General features: G+C 36.4%; 1 protein-coding gene across 1 annotated transcript in view; it reads left to right on the top strand.

The window, feature by feature from the left end:
• The window catches only part of LOC107585284 (protein FAM204A-like), a 16,181-nt gene extending 6,422 nt beyond the window's left edge, over positions 1-9,759 (top strand). Inside the window, exons 4-6 of the mRNA XM_016272230.1 lie at positions 7-101; positions 8,919-9,028; positions 9,451-9,759. Of these exons, the coding sequence (XP_016127716.1) occupies positions 7-101; positions 8,919-9,028; positions 9,451-9,502 (257 nt within the window). The 3' untranslated portion in view covers positions 9,503-9,759. The remainder of the gene's footprint in view (positions 1-6; positions 102-8,918; positions 9,029-9,450) is intronic.
• The last annotated feature ends 12,218 nt before the right edge of the window (positions 9,760-21,977 follow it).

Raw genomic sequence — 21,977 nt, 5'->3', positions numbered from 1 at the left:
CTCATCTTCAGTCAGGCCTGGAAAAGAGCATAGAGAGTGCCATTGCTGAAGGGGACTGTGGGAAGGCGGAAGAACTGAGTGACAGACTTGCTACTCGAGAGGTATGTTGCCCAGATAAGCCATCTCGGGGGGGGCGCTTCAACTGTGACAAATTGAGCTAATGGGTCTGTGGCCATTTTGCCTGCAAAGACACAGAGGCTACAAACACACACACACACACATCATTCGACTTGGGCAGAAAGTCTTGCAACCCTTTTACACTAAAGTTAATGGAAAGCCCTCCCCCAGTTTGAAGTAAGGCAGTGTCTATAGAACTTTCGGTTCTGCCTTTTAATGAAGGCTACAATGCTTTCAACCTGAGTGCTAAAACATTTTCAAGGTGCCAGCTTTACACCTTTGAAGTGAGCTCATACCTAAATACAGTGCCTGCAGTTTTAAAAAGACACATTTTAGGAGTGTACGTAGGATCAAGCGCTTCGAAGCTAATTTGGCAGAAAATGTAACATTCGCACAGCTGTAATTGCAGTAAAAAGACATTCAACTTTCCTGAAGTTGGGGCAATCATAGCGGGCAATATTTTTAAGCCTCGCAACTTTGATTCAATGGAATCTAAAAAGCATTCCACTAAATTCCGGCCTAAGCTTTGATTTCAGTATTACTGCATGGAATTGATGTTCACTGTCAACCTTAAACAGTTTAGTACAGAAAAGGTTTGGGTGTGTGCTTCCAGTTCACTTACATATACATTTGGTGAAGTCGAAGCATTTTTAAAGAAAACATTATAATTTTTTTTTTGCTAATATTATGTATATTTCATGATTTTTTTTTTTTGTTGCAAATATCATGTATATCACTCTGCCCCAAACTGAGTGTTTTTTTTACTACAGAAGTGGTCTGACAATAGAACAATTCTGCAAATACTAGAATTGTTGCAAGCTTTGTTGCAATTTCATTATGATATATTGCACAAAGCACTAATTAATCTTTGTTATTAACTTTATATTTATGATAAGTAAATGATTTGTAGGACTCATTCTCATTCCATTTTTGTGATAATTTTCTTTTACGGCTTCTTATTGCCATGCAGCTGAAGAAGCTATTCCTGTTTTTAAATGTGTTTTCAGTTTCCGCAGTAATTCATCTTCTATTAAGATTCATTTTATAGCTTTATTGTTGATAAAAGGTCATGCTTCTCCATCCATCTAATTGGGAGGAGCAGTGTTAATCGTGTTAACCTCAAATATTAGTTTCCTACGTAATCAATTACAGCTTCTGTTCCTCTTGGTGTAAATGTGAAAATTACACCATTTACTCCACACTAATGAAATCATATTGTGATGCTGTTGATTATTGACGTGAATCAGTTCAAAGCAAGGTGATAATCATGCTCCTAACAAGCGTAGCGCCATGGGAACAAACATTAAATAGCTTGATAATGCTAACAACAGGTCCTTGGTTTAGGCAATTTTCTTTTGAGAGTCTTTATGCGGTAATCCATACAGATGCCACTTACGCTTATCTCTGGAGTATCTTTGTGGTTTTATCTTTTTCTTTCCCAGGTAGATGGAGACATAATAATCGTTTCTTTGGAAACCATTCTCGGAAACATTTCATCATTACATGGGCTTTAAATTATTATTATTATTTATTTTATTAATTTTTTTGGGAAACCCTGGATTCTTTGAATAAAATAAAACTTAATTTTACACACACTTTTTGAATATTGAAAATATATCTTCAATGTCACTTTTGATTAATTTAAAGGGTCCTTTGTGAATAAAAGTATTATTATTATTATTTTTTTTAAATCAATAGTTGGTTCAGTAGTTGGTCTTTTACCACTTTTGTTTGCTAATCAATAGGCCACTGCTCTCTTTTGTGCTTTGATCTCTTTTTTTTTTTTCATGCAACATTTACTGTGAATTAAACACAAACTGGATAAACAGAGAAATATGTTGCCCCGGTTCAAGGGTCCTTGGGGGCAATTTGGATATTAGTGAAGCATTTTATGCCTTAATTTCTAATCCGGCTAGTATTCATTATCACAGCGCTCCGTGCGGCCACAGAGCACTCTGCCCAGGATAAATGTTGCTGCAGACACAGCTGTTTGAAATAATGCAGTGAACAACTAAACAGTCAATAATCCCAACTGTGGCAAGCCTCAATTTCAAGGTTCTAATAATATTTGTGTCTACTGATATATGAAGTATCATACGTTCTGTAATATGTTTACATGCTAATACAGCGTTAAATTAAAGTGTTCAAAAGTCAATGAGACAGTGATATACTAAAGGTCTTGTGATATTATTTAAGCAATTGTTTTTGTCCTCGAGAATGATCTTTATAAATTATGCCTGTGCTTGAAGTATTTTATTGGTCATAACCTATTTATCCTCTGGAATAAATCTTTTTTTTCTTTTTCTCTCAACTCAAACGTTTTTATGCTTTATATATAAAAATCTCCTGTTTGGAAACGTTTATATGTAGAGGAATTATTTGTGCAGCTTGTTTAATCATATAATATTTTCCCTGTTTCCTTTAATCTGCAAATTTGTTAAAACCTCCTTTGAAGTTATCCTAAAAAGTTTGTGATATGTGGGCTTTTATCTTTGTCTGGATGTTTAAACACAAATGTGGATAGTAAAGGTTCCTTTGAGATTTTCCTTTCATAAAAGAGTATTCAAATATTCTGTAAAAGGTTTAACTCTTCTTTTGGTTTTTGATTCACAAAGTGTTTTATGCATTTGTGTAAAAGGTAAAATTTTTTTAATTGATCAGAATTAAATACAGCATTATCAAATTCTTCCCTGCATATCCTCTAACAAAAAAAAAGATACAGGTACCAGTTCAAAATACTTCAGCAAACTGACCTTTAAAGCTAGGAACAGTTTGGCTTCATGATAATATGAAGTACATTGTTGTCTTGTGCTGTTCTGTCATATATATATATATATATATATATATATCGTCCCAAAGGGCATATGTGCATAGTTGGAGGAGTTTCAAGTCTTTAATGCACTTTTACGATATATATATATATAATTTTTTTTTTATAGATGTGCATTTGTTCAGATCTATCTGTTGCTGAACATTTTTGAATATTTATTAAATGTGTTAGATTTACATTAAATCCACTTTTAGCTTTAGGGACTACAAAAAGCTTAATACAAGAGAAACAGTGTAATAATCGTCCAATGTTTAAGATAATGAATAATTTGATGATTTGATAATATAATTAGAATTTTTAGCATAATTTAGTTTACTAGTCAAAGATTATGCCAACGCTTTGATTGCTTGGAAATTAATAATGTTTTTATTCTGACTTTTAGATTCATGTTTTTTTTTTTTTTTTTAGATGTTTTTTATTTTGAACAGCTTTTGCCTGTAGAGAATGAATTGCTTGCGCCAACTTATTTTTAAGGGGTTTCATTTAGCCTTCTAAGCACATTTAATAACAAGAGCTCCAGTCTAAGTCTAACTGAGCAAGACTAAACGAAGGACTGTCACACTTTATTATTTCCTACAGTTTTTCTCTGCCCTGATCACAAATATTAGCTCCGCATTACCACTTCAAAACACAGACTTTTTCGTCTTGAGCGGTGGGGGGTACTGCGTCCATTTCAAGTTATCCAGGAGTCAGACAATATGAAAATGATTAAAAGACGGAGACACGGTCTGAAAAGGAGTTGTTGGAGGGGGCAAAAAAGATAAAGTCGGGCGAGTGAGCGGGAGTTCATTAACATAGGCACATATATGCCTTTCAGTATGCGACTTAGATGCTCACTTTTCTTTTGCGTCACAGCCAAGATAATGCATTAGAATTGCCGTTAGTACACCTATTAAATGTGTTGCATTGCCATTCCCTTTATCAGCCTTCATCTCTGACCAATCAGCTGGGGTTTTGTTCTAATATGCTTTTGAAGTACAGCATGTCTCAGTAACTACGAACAGATCTCTAATGACAAGGTTCTCTGAAAGTTTGCCTTTGTGTGTTCTTTACGGGGTGTCATACTGTTTGAAGTGCCATTATTGCAGCTAGGTCAAACTCATTGGTAGAGACCAATCCAATTAAAATGCATTGGTTTGACAGCATTTGTGAAAGAAGTTAGTGTGCTTTTGTATAGGCTTGCTAAGGCGTCTTGCATTAAACATAATGTTTGTCTATTTATTTATTTTTTTCACCCAACTATTAATCATCTTAACATCTTTTTGTCTGATTTAGAAAGCTGTATGTTTAGGTATTTTTAGCCCTTTTCTTCATCAATAAATCCCAATCTGTGCAGAAACGCAAGACCGGCTCTTCCTCCTGTGCGGGCCCCTCTGGCAACAAGAAAACTGTGTGCTAAACTCTCCTCTTTGTTCCATTTTCTTTCAGCATTAGGAATTTAGCACAGAGTGAACTTTTGTTATATCTGTAGATGACTCACTTTAAATTTTTGCCCATTAATTTTGAAATGGGTCCTAAGCTTTTATCAAATGCTGGGGAATCTCATTTGGATTATTGTATTTCATTAATTACTTGATAGACAAAGCATACTTTTCAATGTAGATTTTTTGTGCCGTTTAATTAATTAGCATGTTTTCTCTTTTAATTAAAGCCATTTTTTTCCGAATTAAAGCCCACAGCAAAACACATATATAATTTGTTTGTAATTAGCCCTTAATTGGTGGTAGTGGAAGCTTAGCACCCTCGTTTCCTTTTTTTTTTCCTGATTGCCATTTTATTGCCAGTCAGTCATTAATTAAACTGTTTTTCTAATTAGCTTATAAAACTGTTGATGGCACATTATTGTAAGTGTGAGTTCAAAGCTTGCTAATAAGCCTTGCCTGCTCAGAAGAGGGAAGATAATGAAATGCGCACAAAGCCAGCGAACTTTCAGACTTTTTTCCACTCCCTTGTTCCCTGAAGATGACAGTCTTATGTATCTGGAATCAGATTATTGGGGCTGAAACATAGAGAAGCGCATTATACCGAGAGCTTTTCCAACTAGATCCCCCTCAGAGAGGCTGCTTCTCTGTATGTCTTGTAATGCTGTTTGTCAAGTTGGTGACAAGATTACAGGAACTTCTTGTCTTATTTCCCCCACCACCCCCTTGAGACTGATAAGCTATGTTAACTGGATCTTTCACTGTATACAAGGGTATCAAACGTAGGACTCTCAATATGTCACTTTTGTTGAGAGGATTCCGTCTCCTCCGCTTTAGTGTAGATGACACAGGGTATTGTCACGGGAGCGTGGCCTGTTTCTTTTCATTCAGACAATGCAGTGGTTTTCTTGAGATTTCCCTTGGCATTGTTTTAATGCAAGCCGTGATTATTACAAGCTGTTTAAACTGAACCCATTTGGCATGGTAAAACAAAATGATGATGTTATTGATTTATTGGTACTGCTAGTGCAAAAAAATGTGAGATGTAATTAGTTTTCAATAATGTAAAAAGTGTTCACAATGTACCTAAAATGTATGTAATTCTGTAATATTCTCATGTAAGTGAAATTGTATTTATTTTTATATTTTTTTGGTAAATTGGTGCTACGCAACTAGAGAAACCCGAGAAAAAGCACTGTGGGGAAAAAAGGTTAATTGCAGCACCCACAATGCAAGGGGCTCGATCAGACTATCTGGGATACAAAAATGTGAAAGTACGATCTGTCCAGCAGATGATGCATTTGACGTCTTTTGCTGACAAATAAACAGGTGTATCTTGGTACAGGCAACACAGAGAAATAATACACATTGTAAATTTACTTATACTACAGATAAGAGTTTTCAACCAGATTTGTATTGTTACACTGTTAAACTTAACTTGAATTAATAAATTTGTCATGTCCACATCTTATGAATTTTGTAAAGGGAAATTTAAATGTTAGCTAGTAGCATTTAGAAAGTAGTGTAAGTACGAACCACACATAAACAACCTTAACTGGATACTGATTCCAGTCTTACATGTTATATTGGCATTAAGGCGTGTTTGTGTTTCACTTATTTTACAGAGTGAATGTTATGTGTAACTAATGTATAAGCTAGTATACAACTGTTTGCAACCCTTGCTTTTTCAGTATGTGTGTGTGAGTGAGACAGCCTGGGTTATAAAAGCAGGCTCCAGAATTGATTTAAAACCTATTTTAAACAGCTGCAAGTAAATCACTGGATTTTTTTCCCTTTTTTATTTCAAAGCTATTTTTTAAGTTATAAAAAATATATATTAATTATTTCAAAGCTTTGTCTGCTCTGAGTTTGCAAGCCGTTATTGTCATATAGTTTGCAACTGTTGTTTTCATATATTTGTGGAAGGCTCAAAAATGACAAAATTATAAGGAATGAACAGCGCTTTGAAATCAGGTAACAGTCTAGCATTGTAAATGTATGCAGAATGCTTATAATGCACGTTAATTTGCTTTTAAGCTACTTTACAGCATTTGCTGTGGCAGTCGAGGATCTACTTACTATACATTAGCAAGTGGGTTCTGCACCACTGTTGACTTAACCCACCTAGTGGCCCCAAGTTGCAGTTACAGTGCTGAGCAGAATGAATTCATCTCTCACGGACCTTTCAAAGGTCATGTCATTAATGGTGCTAAATAAACCCAGCACTGAATAAGGCTTTGCCAAGTACTGGTGTAAATGGCACACAATACCTATAAAGAGGAGAGAAGAGAGGTAAATGACAATGGAAATGCACTGAATGTAATTCTTACGGAAATATGGGAAGGTTTAGTGTGACTACCTAGAACAAAGAGCACAAGCACTTTTTGTTGTGTATGTTATCTCCCCCCAGCCCACTTTTTTTTTCTTTTTTGGATTGTGATTTTCATTCCTTTTTTCTCTGTGCCCGCTTTTGATGTGAAAGGATTTGGCACTAAGTCACAAGAGAGGGAAAAGGAGGGGGGATAAGGATGAAAAAGGAGGGAATATCAGGAAAAGTGGATCAAAAAAGTAAATGAAAAATAATGTCATATTACTGAAAATATGAGAGGCTAATTTGTGCCGACTTTTTGCTAATTTTGTTCTTGCCACAGAAAGAAGTGCTGTCACCTGCTCTGCGCTACACTGATGACAGTGCCAGTGATCCATGAAATAAGCTGCCGCCGGCTTTGTTCTGATAAGAATGAACAAATCTGCACAATGTACTGCGCTCTGAATCTCATTTTCATACTTGCATGCAGGCTAAAAGAAATAAGCTGTTTGCAAGGCTTGATTAATCAGACATTTGAGAGCTTTTTTTCTTTTTTGTCTCTTTGATCTGTTCTGTCTCCTAGGTAACTTGCTTGACATTAATGTTGAGCCCCAGTAAAGACAATCGTGGATAGTAGACTGGACTGATTAAAAAAATTAAGACCTTTAATGCTTTGAATATAGTAATGTGTGTGAAAATTGGGGTGTCCCGGCTGGAAGAGCGAAGGGGGGCTTTATTTTGGTGGTGGGGGCAAAATTTGGTTAAAGCTGGAGTGGATGTGGGTAATCCTTGTGTCAAAAACGCAGATAAATCTCAAGATTTAAACCTCCTGACAGCAAAAAAAAAAATCATGTTTTGTTGTCTCGAAATGCTGCTTTTTACCCATGACATTATTATATATATTTTTTTTTTTATAAAGCTTGTTTGCGATCTGGGCACGCTTTTCTGCTCGCGATAGCTTTAGCACCTATTCTGCTTAAACGCGCCTCTCCAAAAACACCCTGGTGTGAATTATCTGCGAGCGGATCTGTGCTAAACATGGGCATGATCACCCGTTATAATTTCCCTCTCTGCGCTGACTTGCTAGAAAACATGATTTATGGCTCTTAAAACCTCTAAAAAAATGGCAAGGATTTAAAAAAACTGTCATAGTGTGTTAGCTTCAGGTTATGCAGACGCCTTTACAAATCTTCCAAGTGCCTGTATAGATGAATGCCTCGAGGTCCCAGCCGGAACCCCGCTCTCTCAGCCTGCTAAAGGCCTTATCTTAAATCCAAGCAAAGTACCATTAATCTTTTTGAAAGACCTTTATGGCTTTTAATGTATCCCAAATTAGAACATTTTACACCCTTGGTTCCTGAAATATGGCGATAAAAGGCCTTTAGAGTTTAATTTCTCCTTCCTGCTCGCTCTGACCTGCCTAATCCCAGAATGCATTAGGAGATATTTTAGTTTCAGTCTTTCTAATAAAGTTTATCCCACTTAATTATAATTGAAATTTTTTTTTTCCACTCTCTTGCTCTCTCCAGGTTTTTTGAGCCTACAAATGGTGGCACATTTCCTCATTACCAACTGAGTTTTTTGTGTGTTCCCTCTGATTGTGTTCTTTCACTGTTCTAAAGAATTACCCTCCTATCCCCTCCCGAAAAAAAAAAATACAGTGGAGGCGAGAGCAAAGCAGTGGGTAAAAAAAAAAGGGAAAAAAAGGGTTTACGATTTGTCCGAGTGTTTATCAAAGTTTCTTGCGGTCCAATAATAAACCCATCCCGGGAGTGATGGAAAAGGCCCGGACTCCTCTTTTGTTTCCTGAGCCCTCTGTGTCACTCTGACTATTCGAATTAATCTAGCCACACCACACACATTTCCCCTCACTAATACCGCCGACATGCGCCTCTCGCCCTCCTCCATTCATTTAGCCATCCTAAGTGCGTGCACTGCAATTTTCAGAATTAAAAGTCCACTTTAGATGAACAGATTAAGTATATGAGATAATAACATTAATTATGCACATCCATGCTGAGTGGTGAAACAGAGGGTTGGCTGTCCTACTTCTATCTATGAACCGCAAATTCTTTTTTTTTTTTTTTTAAACTCAAGCATGTGCGTGTCCATCAGTGATGAAGATATGAATCGGAGGCATTCTTCGAGCACCACCTTGACGCACTGGCAGGACTGGTGAGGTTTGCCAGGCAGACTGATTTTCTCCTGCTAATAGAGCTTGTCTCTGTCTCCTTCTCAATAGCTGGCCGTGAAAATCGCACAAGCCGCCGATTGCCGTGACTTCACCCGCACCAAACAGGAAGCGGAGGCTTCCAGGGCAGCCCGAAAAAGGAGGAAGCAAATCGCTTGGGGGTTTGTGGTCTTTTCTTTTTTCTGTTCGTCCCTGGTGCTGATACCCTGCAGTTTCATTAAGTCACTCTGCATTTCACACTTTAAATGTCCCCTCTTTCCTGGACATGCTGCTGTGTGTTAACTCATGTGTGTTCACTAGAGCTTTCTAATGAGTATGTGGATGCTGCTTATCTTTTTGGTCAGTCAGTCCCTTCAGAGGGTCTCTGAATGCCCATTGTGCGCTTATAGCTAAGATTATACTTTTCAATTCAGTTTTTGCATTGCCTGCAATTATATGCAACCATATTTATCCAAACAAATCTGTATTTCTGCTTTGATTTATTTTTCTTTGTATTGCTTTTATGTTTTTTCTAAAATTCCCGATAATTTTGAGTCAAATTTGTCACATTCACTGCATTTTTTTTGTGTGTGTGTAATTTTAGGTTTGAAGCAAAGAAAAGATGGGAAACCAAAAGCAATATGGGATTCATGTGACATTCACTGCAGTTGATGAGTAAAGATTTGGCATGTTGATAATTGTTTATAGAGGTAATCTTTTTATAATACAGTATTATTGCATTCAAATTTCCTGTTTTGTCATTTAACATTTTATTTCTTTCTGAATCAGTTTTTTGGTCAATCGTTCAGATTTGTGGGTCATTTTTTTATGTAGCTAAATAAATTCCATAAGCATACCATTATTGTTAGATTGGTCGTTATTGTATGTATTTTCATTTTTTTTCCCTCATAATTCAATCTGGCGCATACAGCTGTGCACGCCATTTATTTACTGCCGTAAGTGGGTTAATCAGGAGCCGCTTATTTTCTTCCACGGAGGTATGGAACGAGAGAAGAGAAAGGAGAGATTAGGGGCCTAATGCAATGTACAGGATAATATGCAATAGGATTTGCCTGGGCAAAATGAAATTTGTAGGCTGTAAGGAGGTTTGAGCAGTCATAAACGAGGAGTTTAGTCGGGTTCGAGTGTAAGATGACTGTGTGTGAGGGACGGTGTGTATGACACTGGACTCAACACATGATGCATCTTTGAGAGGACAGTGAACAGTGCACATTTTTATAAGCCTGTCTGTTAGATAAGATTCAGCTGACTGCACTTTCCAAATATGAAATGTATTTATTTCTGTATAGAATGTATAGATATTATTCTATTGGTATAATTACTTTAAAGTAATAGTTCTTTAAAAAAAAAAAAATCCTAAATCTGCTATTATATTTGTTCCAAACCTGTATGATTTTCTTTCCTCCAAGGAACTCAAAAGAAGAAGCTTTAAAAAATGTTAATGTTGCTCATTTCCATAAAATGAAAGTGAATTGGCACCAGGGGCAGTCAAGCTCCAAAAATGCACAACAAAACACCAGTGAAACATAATAGAAGTAATCCATATCCATATTTTCCATTTTTCCAAAACTTCTGAGGATTTGTTATTGGCTTTCCTTGTGTTGAAAATAACAGAAAACACATGATGAGGGTAAATAAATAATGACAAAATTTGTAGAATTATTTATTTTTAGCAGGATGATTCTTTATGCCTAGCACCTTCCTTTTTAAACATCCCTCCCACCTCCACGGCTCTGTCTCGTGAGGTCATTAGCGGGAATGTGGAAACTCACTCACTTGATTTATGCTCTGCTGGCCTGAGGCGGTGACATCTGTAATTTTAGGGCTTTGACATACCCACCCTGACAACAGCCAACTGACAACTGTAGCACAAACTTGTCAGTGCTGCCTCAAGGCAAGGTGTGTGGTTTCAACCCTGCCAGTTACCACGGAGACATCTCACTGAAAGTAAAGCACCGCTCTATTGTAAATGCCTTCTTTAGTATATCAGTCAAATTGTGGTTGATCACTAGTATGTGAAGTCTTATACCGTGTCTACAGCGGATGCAATGATCTAAAAGACAGTAGAACCCATTATAATCAGTGATTCTCTCGATACTGGATGTGGTGCGGCACGAGACGATACAACACGACAAATCCCTGACAGTAAACTGATGCCTCGTTCTGTTTCTGATGTTCTCCAAGTGCCTGCGCTACTTCTGACATGGAGGACAAATGGATTTGCTGCGTCCAGTGTAGATCACTTCTAGCTGTTGCGGTGTAATGCAAAAATGGTAACGTTTAGTGTAGACACAGTGTTAGAAGTTTGCAGGCCAGTGTTTCCAATGATTCTTTCTGATAAAAACCTTAAAGTCTTTTAGAATTTATTCTGAAGAATCTAGATCTGAATACATTGCAAAATTTACATTGAAAAAATAAATAAATAAAAACATTCTTAAGTTCTGTTAGATATTTAATGATTGCAAAGACTGAAATTCTCCAAGGAAAAAATTACATCTAAACTTTCGGACTATGTACTGAATTTGATGAAGAACCCAACGATGAATAATGTTGTTTGACAAACATTGATAAAAAATTTTTTTTACTTGGTTACAAAAAGGTTTTGTTTTAAATGTTGTTTATTTGAACTTAAATTTTCATTGCTTAATTTTCATTCCCACGAACATTTGTTGTTGTTTTTTTTTCTTGTCTTTTTTTCAGAAGGATCATGTGACACTGAGGACTATAGTAATGGCTGCTGAAAATTCAGGGTTGCATTCACAGAAAATAATACAAAAGAAAAAGGGTATTATAAATTGTAATTATATTTCACAATATTACTGTTTTACTTTATTTCTGATCAAATAAATTAGTGAGCAATAAAATGCCCCGAACCTTTTAATCATAGTGTATGCTACATATTCAGATGTAGTTAGTCTTCAGTACATGAACATTCCGTACCATTTATATCTGGTAATTATCTATTTAAAATTGGGATTCTGTAATCAGATAGCTCTGTAAAGCATTACAGTATTTTTTTGTGAAACTTGCCTTGATTTATGCATATTTCAATAACTCATGCTTCCACATATCACAAACATCTCAGAATGTGTTTAGAACATGTCCAAGGCTAAACCGCATCAGTCTACCATTAGTCATCTCGGTCTTTTTGTCTTTAAGGAGGGCACATGTCATCACCTGTGAGGTGCTAATTACACTCATCTTGCAGAAGTCTTCACACTGAATGTCTCCTCTGCTGAAAGATTACATCTTTTCACCATTCCAGAATTCCAGGCCTTGCATCACTGGACTGAAATTCACTCACATTTACAACACAAAGGCTAGAGCAAAATATTTTTATTGTTGCATTGCGCAACAGCCTGAAGAATGTTTCCAACAGTGTTGTGAGGTTTGCCAGAGACACTTATAATTATTAGGTATAAAACACACAGTCAGTCCGTTTTTGTCTTGAAGTGGTAAGTGATGTTTAAAGTTAATGCAAATACAAATTATACTATATAATAAGTGACCCTATATAGTTTCCTACAGAATTTGTGAACTTTTTGTTGCAGCAGGGGAGATAATATCCATATATATTTATACACTACTTCTTGAAAGTTATTTTAAATTGTAATAATTTTTCTCAATATTACTGCTTTTGCTATATTTTTAATAAAATAAATACAGCCTTGGTGAACATAAGAGACCTTTCAAAAACATTGAAAGGGCCACAATATTTTGAACGGTAGTGAATATATATTGTATATAAGAGTATGAATAGTTTATTCATTCACTGATATGACTGAAAATAATAACTTGTTCAGTAAGTGATGCTGATTCAATAACTGCTGGATTCAGTTCAGTGATGGATTTGCCAGACTAATTCAAAGCGGAACTTGTCTTTTTTAGATATTAATTAAAAGTATCATAAAAATAGGCTCATAGAAAAAAAAATGTTTTGGTAATCACGCTACGTTGATTGAGCTGTATGTTTTTGAGTCAACAAAAAGAACCAATTCATAAGAGTCATGTTTGTGTATCAGAACAACATTTTTGTGTGCAGTTTGTGAGTTTTCCCCCGTGATGATTCACAGTCTTTATTGCATGACATTCAATACAGACTGTGAACTCTCATTCAAAATTCAGAAAAAAATTACTTGTTTTTTTCTTAAATCTGTGTATCTAGCATTTTCTTTAGGTTTCTTACGTTTTAATGTAAATTTGTGTCCACCACAGTTGCTCAGCAATGGGATGAAGTAAGTAGAATCTATTAAGCCGTCCAGTATTCTCGTGGTACAGTACCTTGCATCCTTTTGGTCATTTAAAACCAATGGCAAAAATATTGAAATATGGCACATGAAATCATTTGTTCCAGTAAAAACCGAGCAATGATTTGTGTGAGCAAAACTTGCACCACACTCCTCAGCCTTTTGAAAATAACCTGTACATCATTTACAGTAATCCCATGTCTTCCAGGAGTCCGGAAGGAACATGCATCTGCTGAGAAGCTAGTGTCGAGCAGCATACATAAACCATTTCACCATGAGGAAATGCTCGAGACCGGCTTTGAGAGAACATGACCATCCTTCCGCTTAGAGGGGTGGCTTGACGGCTCGGTTCCCTATCAAAAGCATCTCAGTCTATTAATCTCTTTGAACATGGCACAAAGCCTTGAGCTGTGCGTTTGTAGCATCTAAAGCAGGACAATTCGCTTGTTGACGTCTTGTAGTTTTGCAGCTTGTGCAGCGTTTTTTAACTGCAGGCCAGTCTTGCACCTTGACCCGTGTTGATTTGTTGTGAAGCGCAGAGGAAAACTCTTGATGCACATGTTGAAACACTTAAGGGGGGAAATGGTTATTGTTAGGAAAAGAATAACATAAAAAAATCTGAGACACCAATCCTATTAGATGCTTGAACGTGGCTACGGTGCATTGAAATCCAGGTTTTTGCCGTGAAGGAGACATACGGATATGGTAATCCCTCTTCACTAGAAACCTGCCTCACTTGAGGAAAAGAGCATGTAAACAGAAATACAACAAGTGGAACCTTGAGGACAAAATCACAGCCGAGATTCCCTAGATAAGCTGTGTTTAGCATGTCGAACAGTGTGATTAACACCAATCCATTTGGGAGATGAATACAATTTAGCTTGGAACCAATTAAACATTTTGTTGTGTTCGTGTGTGACCAGGCACTGCTAGCATTCATTTCACTGTAAGACAGGAAAAGAGGAGCTGTCTGCGAGGATGTTGATATTTTCCTCCGCTGATTTAACGACCCCCTTAATTCCGCGGCCCTCGCAGATGTTTTGCCGTTTTAATTAGTGTAATCATCGCTCTTGAGAGAGGCCAGGAGGTCACTCAGCGGGCCTTGCTTGTCAAGATGCTCAGAATAATAACAAAAGACGTGTCATTTATTCTGTCGCTGCGTTCATTAAATAATTATATGTGTCAAGACAAAAGATTTGTAATCAGTCAGGAGAAGAATAAAATAGACTCATTACAGAGTCAAATGAACCTCAAGAAAATGAGTTGGACTGTTTATGTTACTGTAGCGGCAGTATTTCAAAAGCATTAGATGGATATTTTCTGAAATTATCTGCAAATTTTGGATGATGAGGGCAGAAATATTCAGAAAGGTAGTACAGATAAAGACTTTAGTGTTTTATGACATAGAATTGTATGGATATATTTACATCATCTTGAGAAAATGTATGTCTTTTCAGTGACCTTTACAGAAACTCAATCCCAGTTTGTCATTTGTTTAATATACAATAAAATACAATGTCGGTGGAGGCCAAATTATGAACATTTGTTACTTCAAATAGTATTTCAATTGATAAATTCCCACAGCAGCTTGCAAAAATGGGATGGTAGTATATTTGAAAGTTTTTGTTAACCATCTGGATTACTTTATGCTCTGGTAACGAGGACAAGCAGACAATATACATTGATCTGATTTTTTAAAAAGTGCAAATGCAATTTTTATATAATTAAAACTAAGCTGTACTTTGGCTGAATATTAATATGGCAACATGGGAAACAGAAAATTGTATTTTACTTTGAAAGCACTTTAAATGCTTTTATTATCATCTAAAAATAACTCATGAAACAAACTGGAAATGAGCTTCCAATTAAAATTATGGTATCTTTAAATGAAATAAATGTTCCCTAGAACAAATATGCTGAATGCGCAGACATAATGCTCTCTCATCATTAAAAAGTAATGACATATTGCGTGTTATCTGAATTAATTATTAATTAATCATGAATATTACACAGTTCTTTTTAGTGAAATTAGCCAATGCACACAAATGCAATATAATCTGTGAAACTAGAGCAAAAGTACTGCATTTCAGTATCTTTTGAAACACTAGCTGACCCATAATTTAGAGAAATAAGACAAAAGGTTTCATTTTAAGTTTGGAAAACTCCTCCTTTTGCAGAAAATTTAACTTCAAGGCTTTTTTACATTCATTTTAACCAAAAGAACTTGTGACCCTGTGAGAACTGCCATAGAGTCGCTCAATGGTCAAGCCGCTGCAGTTCCTGCCTGTGTAAACACACCTGCAGTGAATGATTCACCTTCACCCTCAGGGCTCTGACACCACTGACCGAACTAGAGAAATGCCCCTGTCTTACAAATGGACACTAAGCGCTCGCAAAAGCCTTCAGGGGATCTGCCCAAATCATCTTAAGTGACGTAATTACCATTAGCTTGATTTGTCTTTGTAGCCGGGTATGGTGAAGTGAACGCTGCTGTGGAAGCCGAAGAGAAACCTTTAGCCTTTTTCATTGGGGATACAGTGTCTACGTGTAGAAAAAAGGTATTCCTTTCCCAAGCTTATAATTACAAAAGTTAGCTTGATTAGAAATAACCCATTAATGGGCTGCATTGTCCTAGCAACTTAAAGGGGTCCTATTTAGGGTTTCAACTTTAGTTTGTCTGTAATGTTGCTGTTTGAGCATAAAAAAGATCTACAAAGTTACAAAGCTCAAAGTCCACTTCAAAAGGAGATATTTTATTTAACAGAAATCACTTTTCCAAAATTACAATGAACGACTCGTTTGGACTACAACGCACATTTTCTGGGATTTGTGATATCACAAATATCGACGAATGGGACAAGACCTGGTTGAGCTGCACTAGAGAAGGCAACGAGTGTTATCACTATGTCGGAGACACGCTAGGTTTCCCAAGGCAGACGAACTTAGAGTGGTTATAATCATCCGGGTTTAAATCACGCTCAAATTGATTTGATTTTGACGCAATATTTACACTGAAGCTTGCAGGCGGCTATGGTAAGGGTCATGACATTTCCAGACCAGGTGCCGAGTGCTGCCAATCACAACACACACTGGCCCAGCTAACCAATCACAGCACATTTCGCATTTCAGAAGGCGGGCCTTCATTTGATACAGGAACTATTTGAGTCATTCATGCCAGACTGGGGAGAGAGGTGTTGTAATAATGTAAAATATGTGAAAAAAAATGTGTTTTTCGAACAACCTAGTATGAGAGCCTGTTCTAGTACACCCCCAAAACAAAATCAAGACTGTGTAAAAGAGCATAATAGGACCCCTTTAAAACATGTTTAGGCAGGGCCACATAGTGAAATAGCCTTTGATGATGAAAAAGATGCCATCAAACTGGTTTAAAGCAAGTCTGGAGAAACAAAGAAAAGGAAAAAATACTAAACAAATTTGGACAGGCCGGTGTATCAGCAAGTTCTAACAAACAGCAAGCGAAAAAACAATTTATATTGCATGTATTATAATCAACTGGGTCATTAAATTTGTTGGGAGTAGCTGTAAGTCTGTGGTGGTGTTGTGTAGCCGCGCTTCTCTGAGTTACGGCAGCATCAGTGTTTTCATGTCGAGGGCTGAGCTTACTTTCAGTGTAGACCTGATGAGTGCTGAACCAATTTGTCTCCGAACCCTTAGGAACTTTGCACAACTCTCTAAAGTAATTCCCTCACTTCTAGCTGCCTAAAACCTTGTCCCAGCACAAACAATAGCAATGCTTTGTAAAAGCCATTCTAAAACCTCTGCCAAGCATAATTTAACATTTGAATGACAATAGGCCACTTAACACAGCTTAAATTATTTCTTTGCACTATCAGCTACTTGACTGGATATGTGTTATAACTGCACACTATCATTAACTGCAGAGTTTATGAGGTAGTCCCTTATCAAAGGCTCTGCAGCACAAGTTTGGGTAGGAACTATGCTGAACTTTCTGTTTTCTCTCTGAGGTAGAAACTGAATAACACAAATCACATATTTCATGGTGTGAAAGAGCTGGTCCTGTCATTTTTATACAGTTTTTTTTTAATTAAGTCATTTTTGTCTTTTGACAAAAGTATTTTTCATTCATATTCATTAATTTCAGTGAATGTTACTACTGTCCAAGTTGCACTTTTCTATGCAATGAACGTGCCTGGTGTTTGTGGCTCTCCCTGATTTCCACTCACTTTCATTATGATGATTTTTATTTTTGTGGTAACTATCTCTTTAAATATTTCAGTAAAACGTACCTTCTTTTTCGTGATGAATATATACTACAGTTTGAAAGAAAGATATGATCTGAAGACATATTTAGCAGGGACACATTTAACTTTCTATTAATCAAAGAATACTGGAAAAAAATTAAGAAATTCACAAAAATATTAAGCAGTTTTCAACATTGGTGCTCAAAACATTTATTATTATTATCAAATCAGCATATTAGAATGATTTCTGAAGGATCATGTGAGTAATAGTTGCTGAAAATTCAGGTTTGCCATCACAGGAATCCATTAAAAAATAAAAATAAATAATAATAATAATAATAATAATAATAATAATATTTATATATATATACTTCTTTTAAAAACATGAAAAAAATCTTACCAACCCCAAATTTTTAAGGGCAGTATAGTTCAGATAAATATACTGTATATAATAATTGTATTTACAGGTGCAGCCAATTTATTTCCCCAAAATCTGGCCATTTAAAACATATTTACAGTCTGTGAAGCTAAAATCAACAAGCACGAATTCAAAGTTTTGGCATGGTGTCTTTAAATCAATGTGTCCTTAAACCAACTAAGTATTTCCAGCTTAGGACTTATTAAAAGTCCAATGACAGATGCGTGGGCACAGAAACGGGCCTATTTCATTAGCTTTGCTATAACTGATATAATGCATGCCTGCATTAATCCTTTATGTCTGAGAGGAAAAAGTGGACTAAATGAAGTTCTCGGTTCTCTAAACTAAGCTTGTTCACAAACACACTAGAACGCTGAATGCTAAATATCTGACGTCATGAGGCTTAACAGCATTAGGCTTCTGTTGTATATGCAGGAACCAGTACCGGCGCTCTGCTCCGCCATTCTTTTGGAAAGCCCAGATTTAATTAGTGCATAAATCCCCTGAAAAATTCATGAATTTGCCTTGCCCCCACGTTGCAAATGACTCAGGCAGTGGTGTGAGGCTTGCAGGTCATCCCAATAAAGCAGGGTCACGCATGCAAATGCTCGCACACGCACACACACATTCAAAGTAAGAAAGAGAAAAGAAACAACTGTTTATGTAAATAGGGGCTGTGTGTTTACTTGATGGAAGAATGGCAGGGCCCTGGTCTCCCCGTTCAGCTTAGCAAGTCCCAGCCAAAGGGGACCTCTCACCAGCAACTCCAGCCTTATTAAACTGATTACCAACTCCAACTAATTAATCAGAAACGAGGGGGGAGCAGTGTGCGTCGCTCCCAGACTCCCCCTTTCTCTCTTTCTCTCCATCTCCTGGTCCAAACCCCCCTCCTCCACTTTTCTCAGCTCTCCTTTTCTCTCGTCTCTTTCCTTGGCTGTGATTGAAGTAGGGGAACGGTTATTTTTCATGCATCATCAGAACTGGTGGGATGGGAGGACGAGTAGTAATTACCTTACACAAACAAGGCCGAGATTGCCTGTGAAGCCACCTCTTTATTTTAGCTGGTGAGGAGAGAAGCGGGTAGAAGGGGGGAGGAAGAGAAAAGGGCCACATAATGACTTCAAAACAGAAGTACAAGTGTGCCTCTTCAAGAGGATGTCGATTATTTTATTTGAAAACATAAAGGGATAGTTCACCCAAAAATTAAAATTGTCATCATTTATTCACCCTCCACTTGCTCTGATCCTGTATGAGTTTCTTTCTTCTGTTGAACACAAAATAAGTTATTTTGAAGAATGTGGGTAACCAAACAGTTGACCGTAGCCATTGATTTCCACAGTATATTTTTCAATACTATGGAAGTCAATGACTACAGTCAACTATTACCAACATTCTTCAAAATAACTTCTCTTGTGTTCAACAGCTAAAAGAAATGCATACATGTTTGGAAAAAGTGGAAGGTGAGTAAATGATGAACTATCCCAAGCAACCTGTAACTTCCAGGATGAATTAAAGGGATAGAACACCCAGAATAAACATTCTGTCGTCATTTGCTCAAATGCATATGACTTTGTGTTCTTATGTTGAACACAAAAAGAGACATTTTGCAATAAAAAAAGCTAAATCACCTTATAAATAATAATAAAAAGGTAACATACAATAAGGTTCATTTGAATTATATATAGCTAGAACAAACTACTGAACAGTTATATTTTTATTAACTAATGTTAAAGATTAATACATACTGTAACAAATGTGTATTGTTCATTGTTAGTTAACTAATGTGACTTTAAAGGCACAATATGTAAGATTTTTTAAAATTAAAATATCCAAAAACCACAATGGACAGACGAACCTGGACTGTGTATTTGTTGGACATTATCTCGATGGAACTCTCAACTTCTCGTATACATGGATCTAATGTGAAAACTGTACATTTATGGCATTCGGCTTTTAATGTTGCGTCAGCTTTTCTAAAATCTTTGTAAAAATTATTTTATTGCTATTTATTTATATAATATTATTAATTAATAAATTTTTATTATTACTATTTATTTATTTATTTGTATTTTTTTATATATATACATTTTTATTTTTATGATTATTATTATTTGTATTTTTTTTAAGTCTACCAGGGTTGGGATGGGTTGGGGTGGGTTCTAAATTTACACAGTTGCTGTTTGTTTTATATTACTATTCCAAGAAGAAAATTTAATAAAGAGTTAGTAGATTATACCCTATTTATCAGTTGTTGTTTTTTTTTTGTTTTTTTTTACAAAAAACACTGTTTTTTATACAGTGTGCCTTAAAATACACTCCTGTTTTTAATTTTAGAATTTAATTTATATTCTTCATGAAGGCTGTTTACCACTGGTCTATAGTATTATGATTGATTGAAATAATTGTGACCCTGGAGCACAAAACCAGTCTTAAGTCGGTGGGGTATATTTGTAGCGAAGAATGTTTAAATCCAGAGAAATAAGCAATTTTAACTAGTGACACGGACCGTGTCCATAGTGTCATTGTGTCGCCTGCCAATGACGTCATACACCCTCGATTTCCGGTTTTGTTTTGTAGAAAACATGGAAACACCAAAGACGCTTTAATATGTTGTGCGTTTTAATAGACCGGTGACGACCGCACAGAGTAGCTGCTTTTTTTCCCCCACATACGCACGGCCGGAAGGAGCGGAAGCGGTCGACTGTGGCATAATAAAAGCTCAGCTGTTTCGAGCCGTGTGTCACGCTCGTTCAGCGGCCTCATTTCGCTTCGATGGCTTTCAGCCTCACCCTGCTTCATTCTACTACGTTAATAAATCATTAGCTCATCCATGAACATGATTTCTGCCCGAGTCCCGTCGGATTGCATCGGCTGGGGGGATGAAGACGACAATTCCCATGATTCCACACTTCGTCACTGCGTCATCAAACTACGCCTTTGTCTATTTGTTTATTTTGAATACGCGCCCTCTAGCGGCGAAAATTACATATTGTGCCTTTAATGTGTGTGTGTGTGATACAGATCAACATTCACATTGTCATTCACTGAAAATCCTGCTCTAGTTCTTTTTGCCATGTTCATGGGAGTTCTCAAAAGAGAAGCAGCATTGTCCAATTGGTGAACAAATTGTTCTTTTGAATCAGATCATTTCAGAGAATCAGTTGATCTGGGTCAAAAAATCCCAGTCTGAATGATTTGTTCATAAATTGTAGTTATATGATTCTTAAGTTCAACTCACTGATTCAGTGTTTCATTTGCAGTGGTTAATAACTCTCTGGAGTGTTTGATTATGAGTGAATAATTTTTGGTCATACAGGTATTTTCTTTAAACTGTTTAGTTATTGTCATAATGTAAAATTTCTCCTTTTGTGTTTCACAGAAGAACGTTTTTAAATCACATTAAGGTGAGTAAATAATGGCAGTAATTTCATTTTGGGGTGACTCATTTATTCCTTTAATATTGGTGTGCATCCTGGCACCATTTGTTCCTTTTTGTAAACTACAACAATTTAAAAAAACACACAAACACTATAGCATGCTCTTCCAAAATTCCCTCGGTTCCAAAACCTTTGCCATTGTCAGTGTGTTTTTCCAACACGTTTCTCCGGAGACCAGACTAACACAGTCTTTTCTTCGAGCAGCCAATCTCTTAAAATGCCAAGTGTAACTGGGTGCCCTACTGTTCCTAATTAAAGCATGATTAAAGAGCAAAATGAAGGATTCCACAAAAGATGTATTCTCTCTCCCTCTCTCTCTTTCTCTGTCTCCGTCTCTCTCTCTTCAAGGAGTTCAGATTAATCCCCATTGGATGTAGTCAAACCATTTATGCATCCCTCTTCTTCTGTTTATCAAATAAACCCAAGTAATTAGAGACTTTAGATAAGTAGGCTAAATGGATGCCCACCCTGTGTTATCCAAGGCGCTCTATCCTGATAGGAACACTAGTGTGTTTGGTTAATATCTGCTGTTATCCTTGTTGGAGAACAATGGCTTTGTGTCTGGCATCTGTTATTATGCTCACTGGGGCTTCGTTGACCTTAACAGACGGGATAGTCTGATTACACAAACCACTATTTAGCATGTTACACCCTGACAGCACGCTTTCATTTGGATGGAATGAAAGAATATACATTACAGGTCAAAAGTTTGTAATAATTAAGATTGTTTAAATGTTTTTGAAAGAAGTCTCTTAAGTTCACCAAGGCTACATGTATTTAATCAT

This window comes from Sinocyclocheilus grahami, unplaced genomic scaffold (genome assembly GCF_001515645.1).
Source record: "Sinocyclocheilus grahami isolate Dianchi unplaced genomic scaffold, SAMN03320097.WGS_v1.1 scaffold68.1, whole genome shotgun sequence".
Lineage (NCBI taxonomy): Eukaryota > Metazoa > Chordata > Actinopteri > Cypriniformes > Cyprinidae > Sinocyclocheilus > Sinocyclocheilus grahami.
Note: the sequence above shows the minus strand (reverse complement) of the source record. Positions and strands in the feature narration are given on the sequence as shown.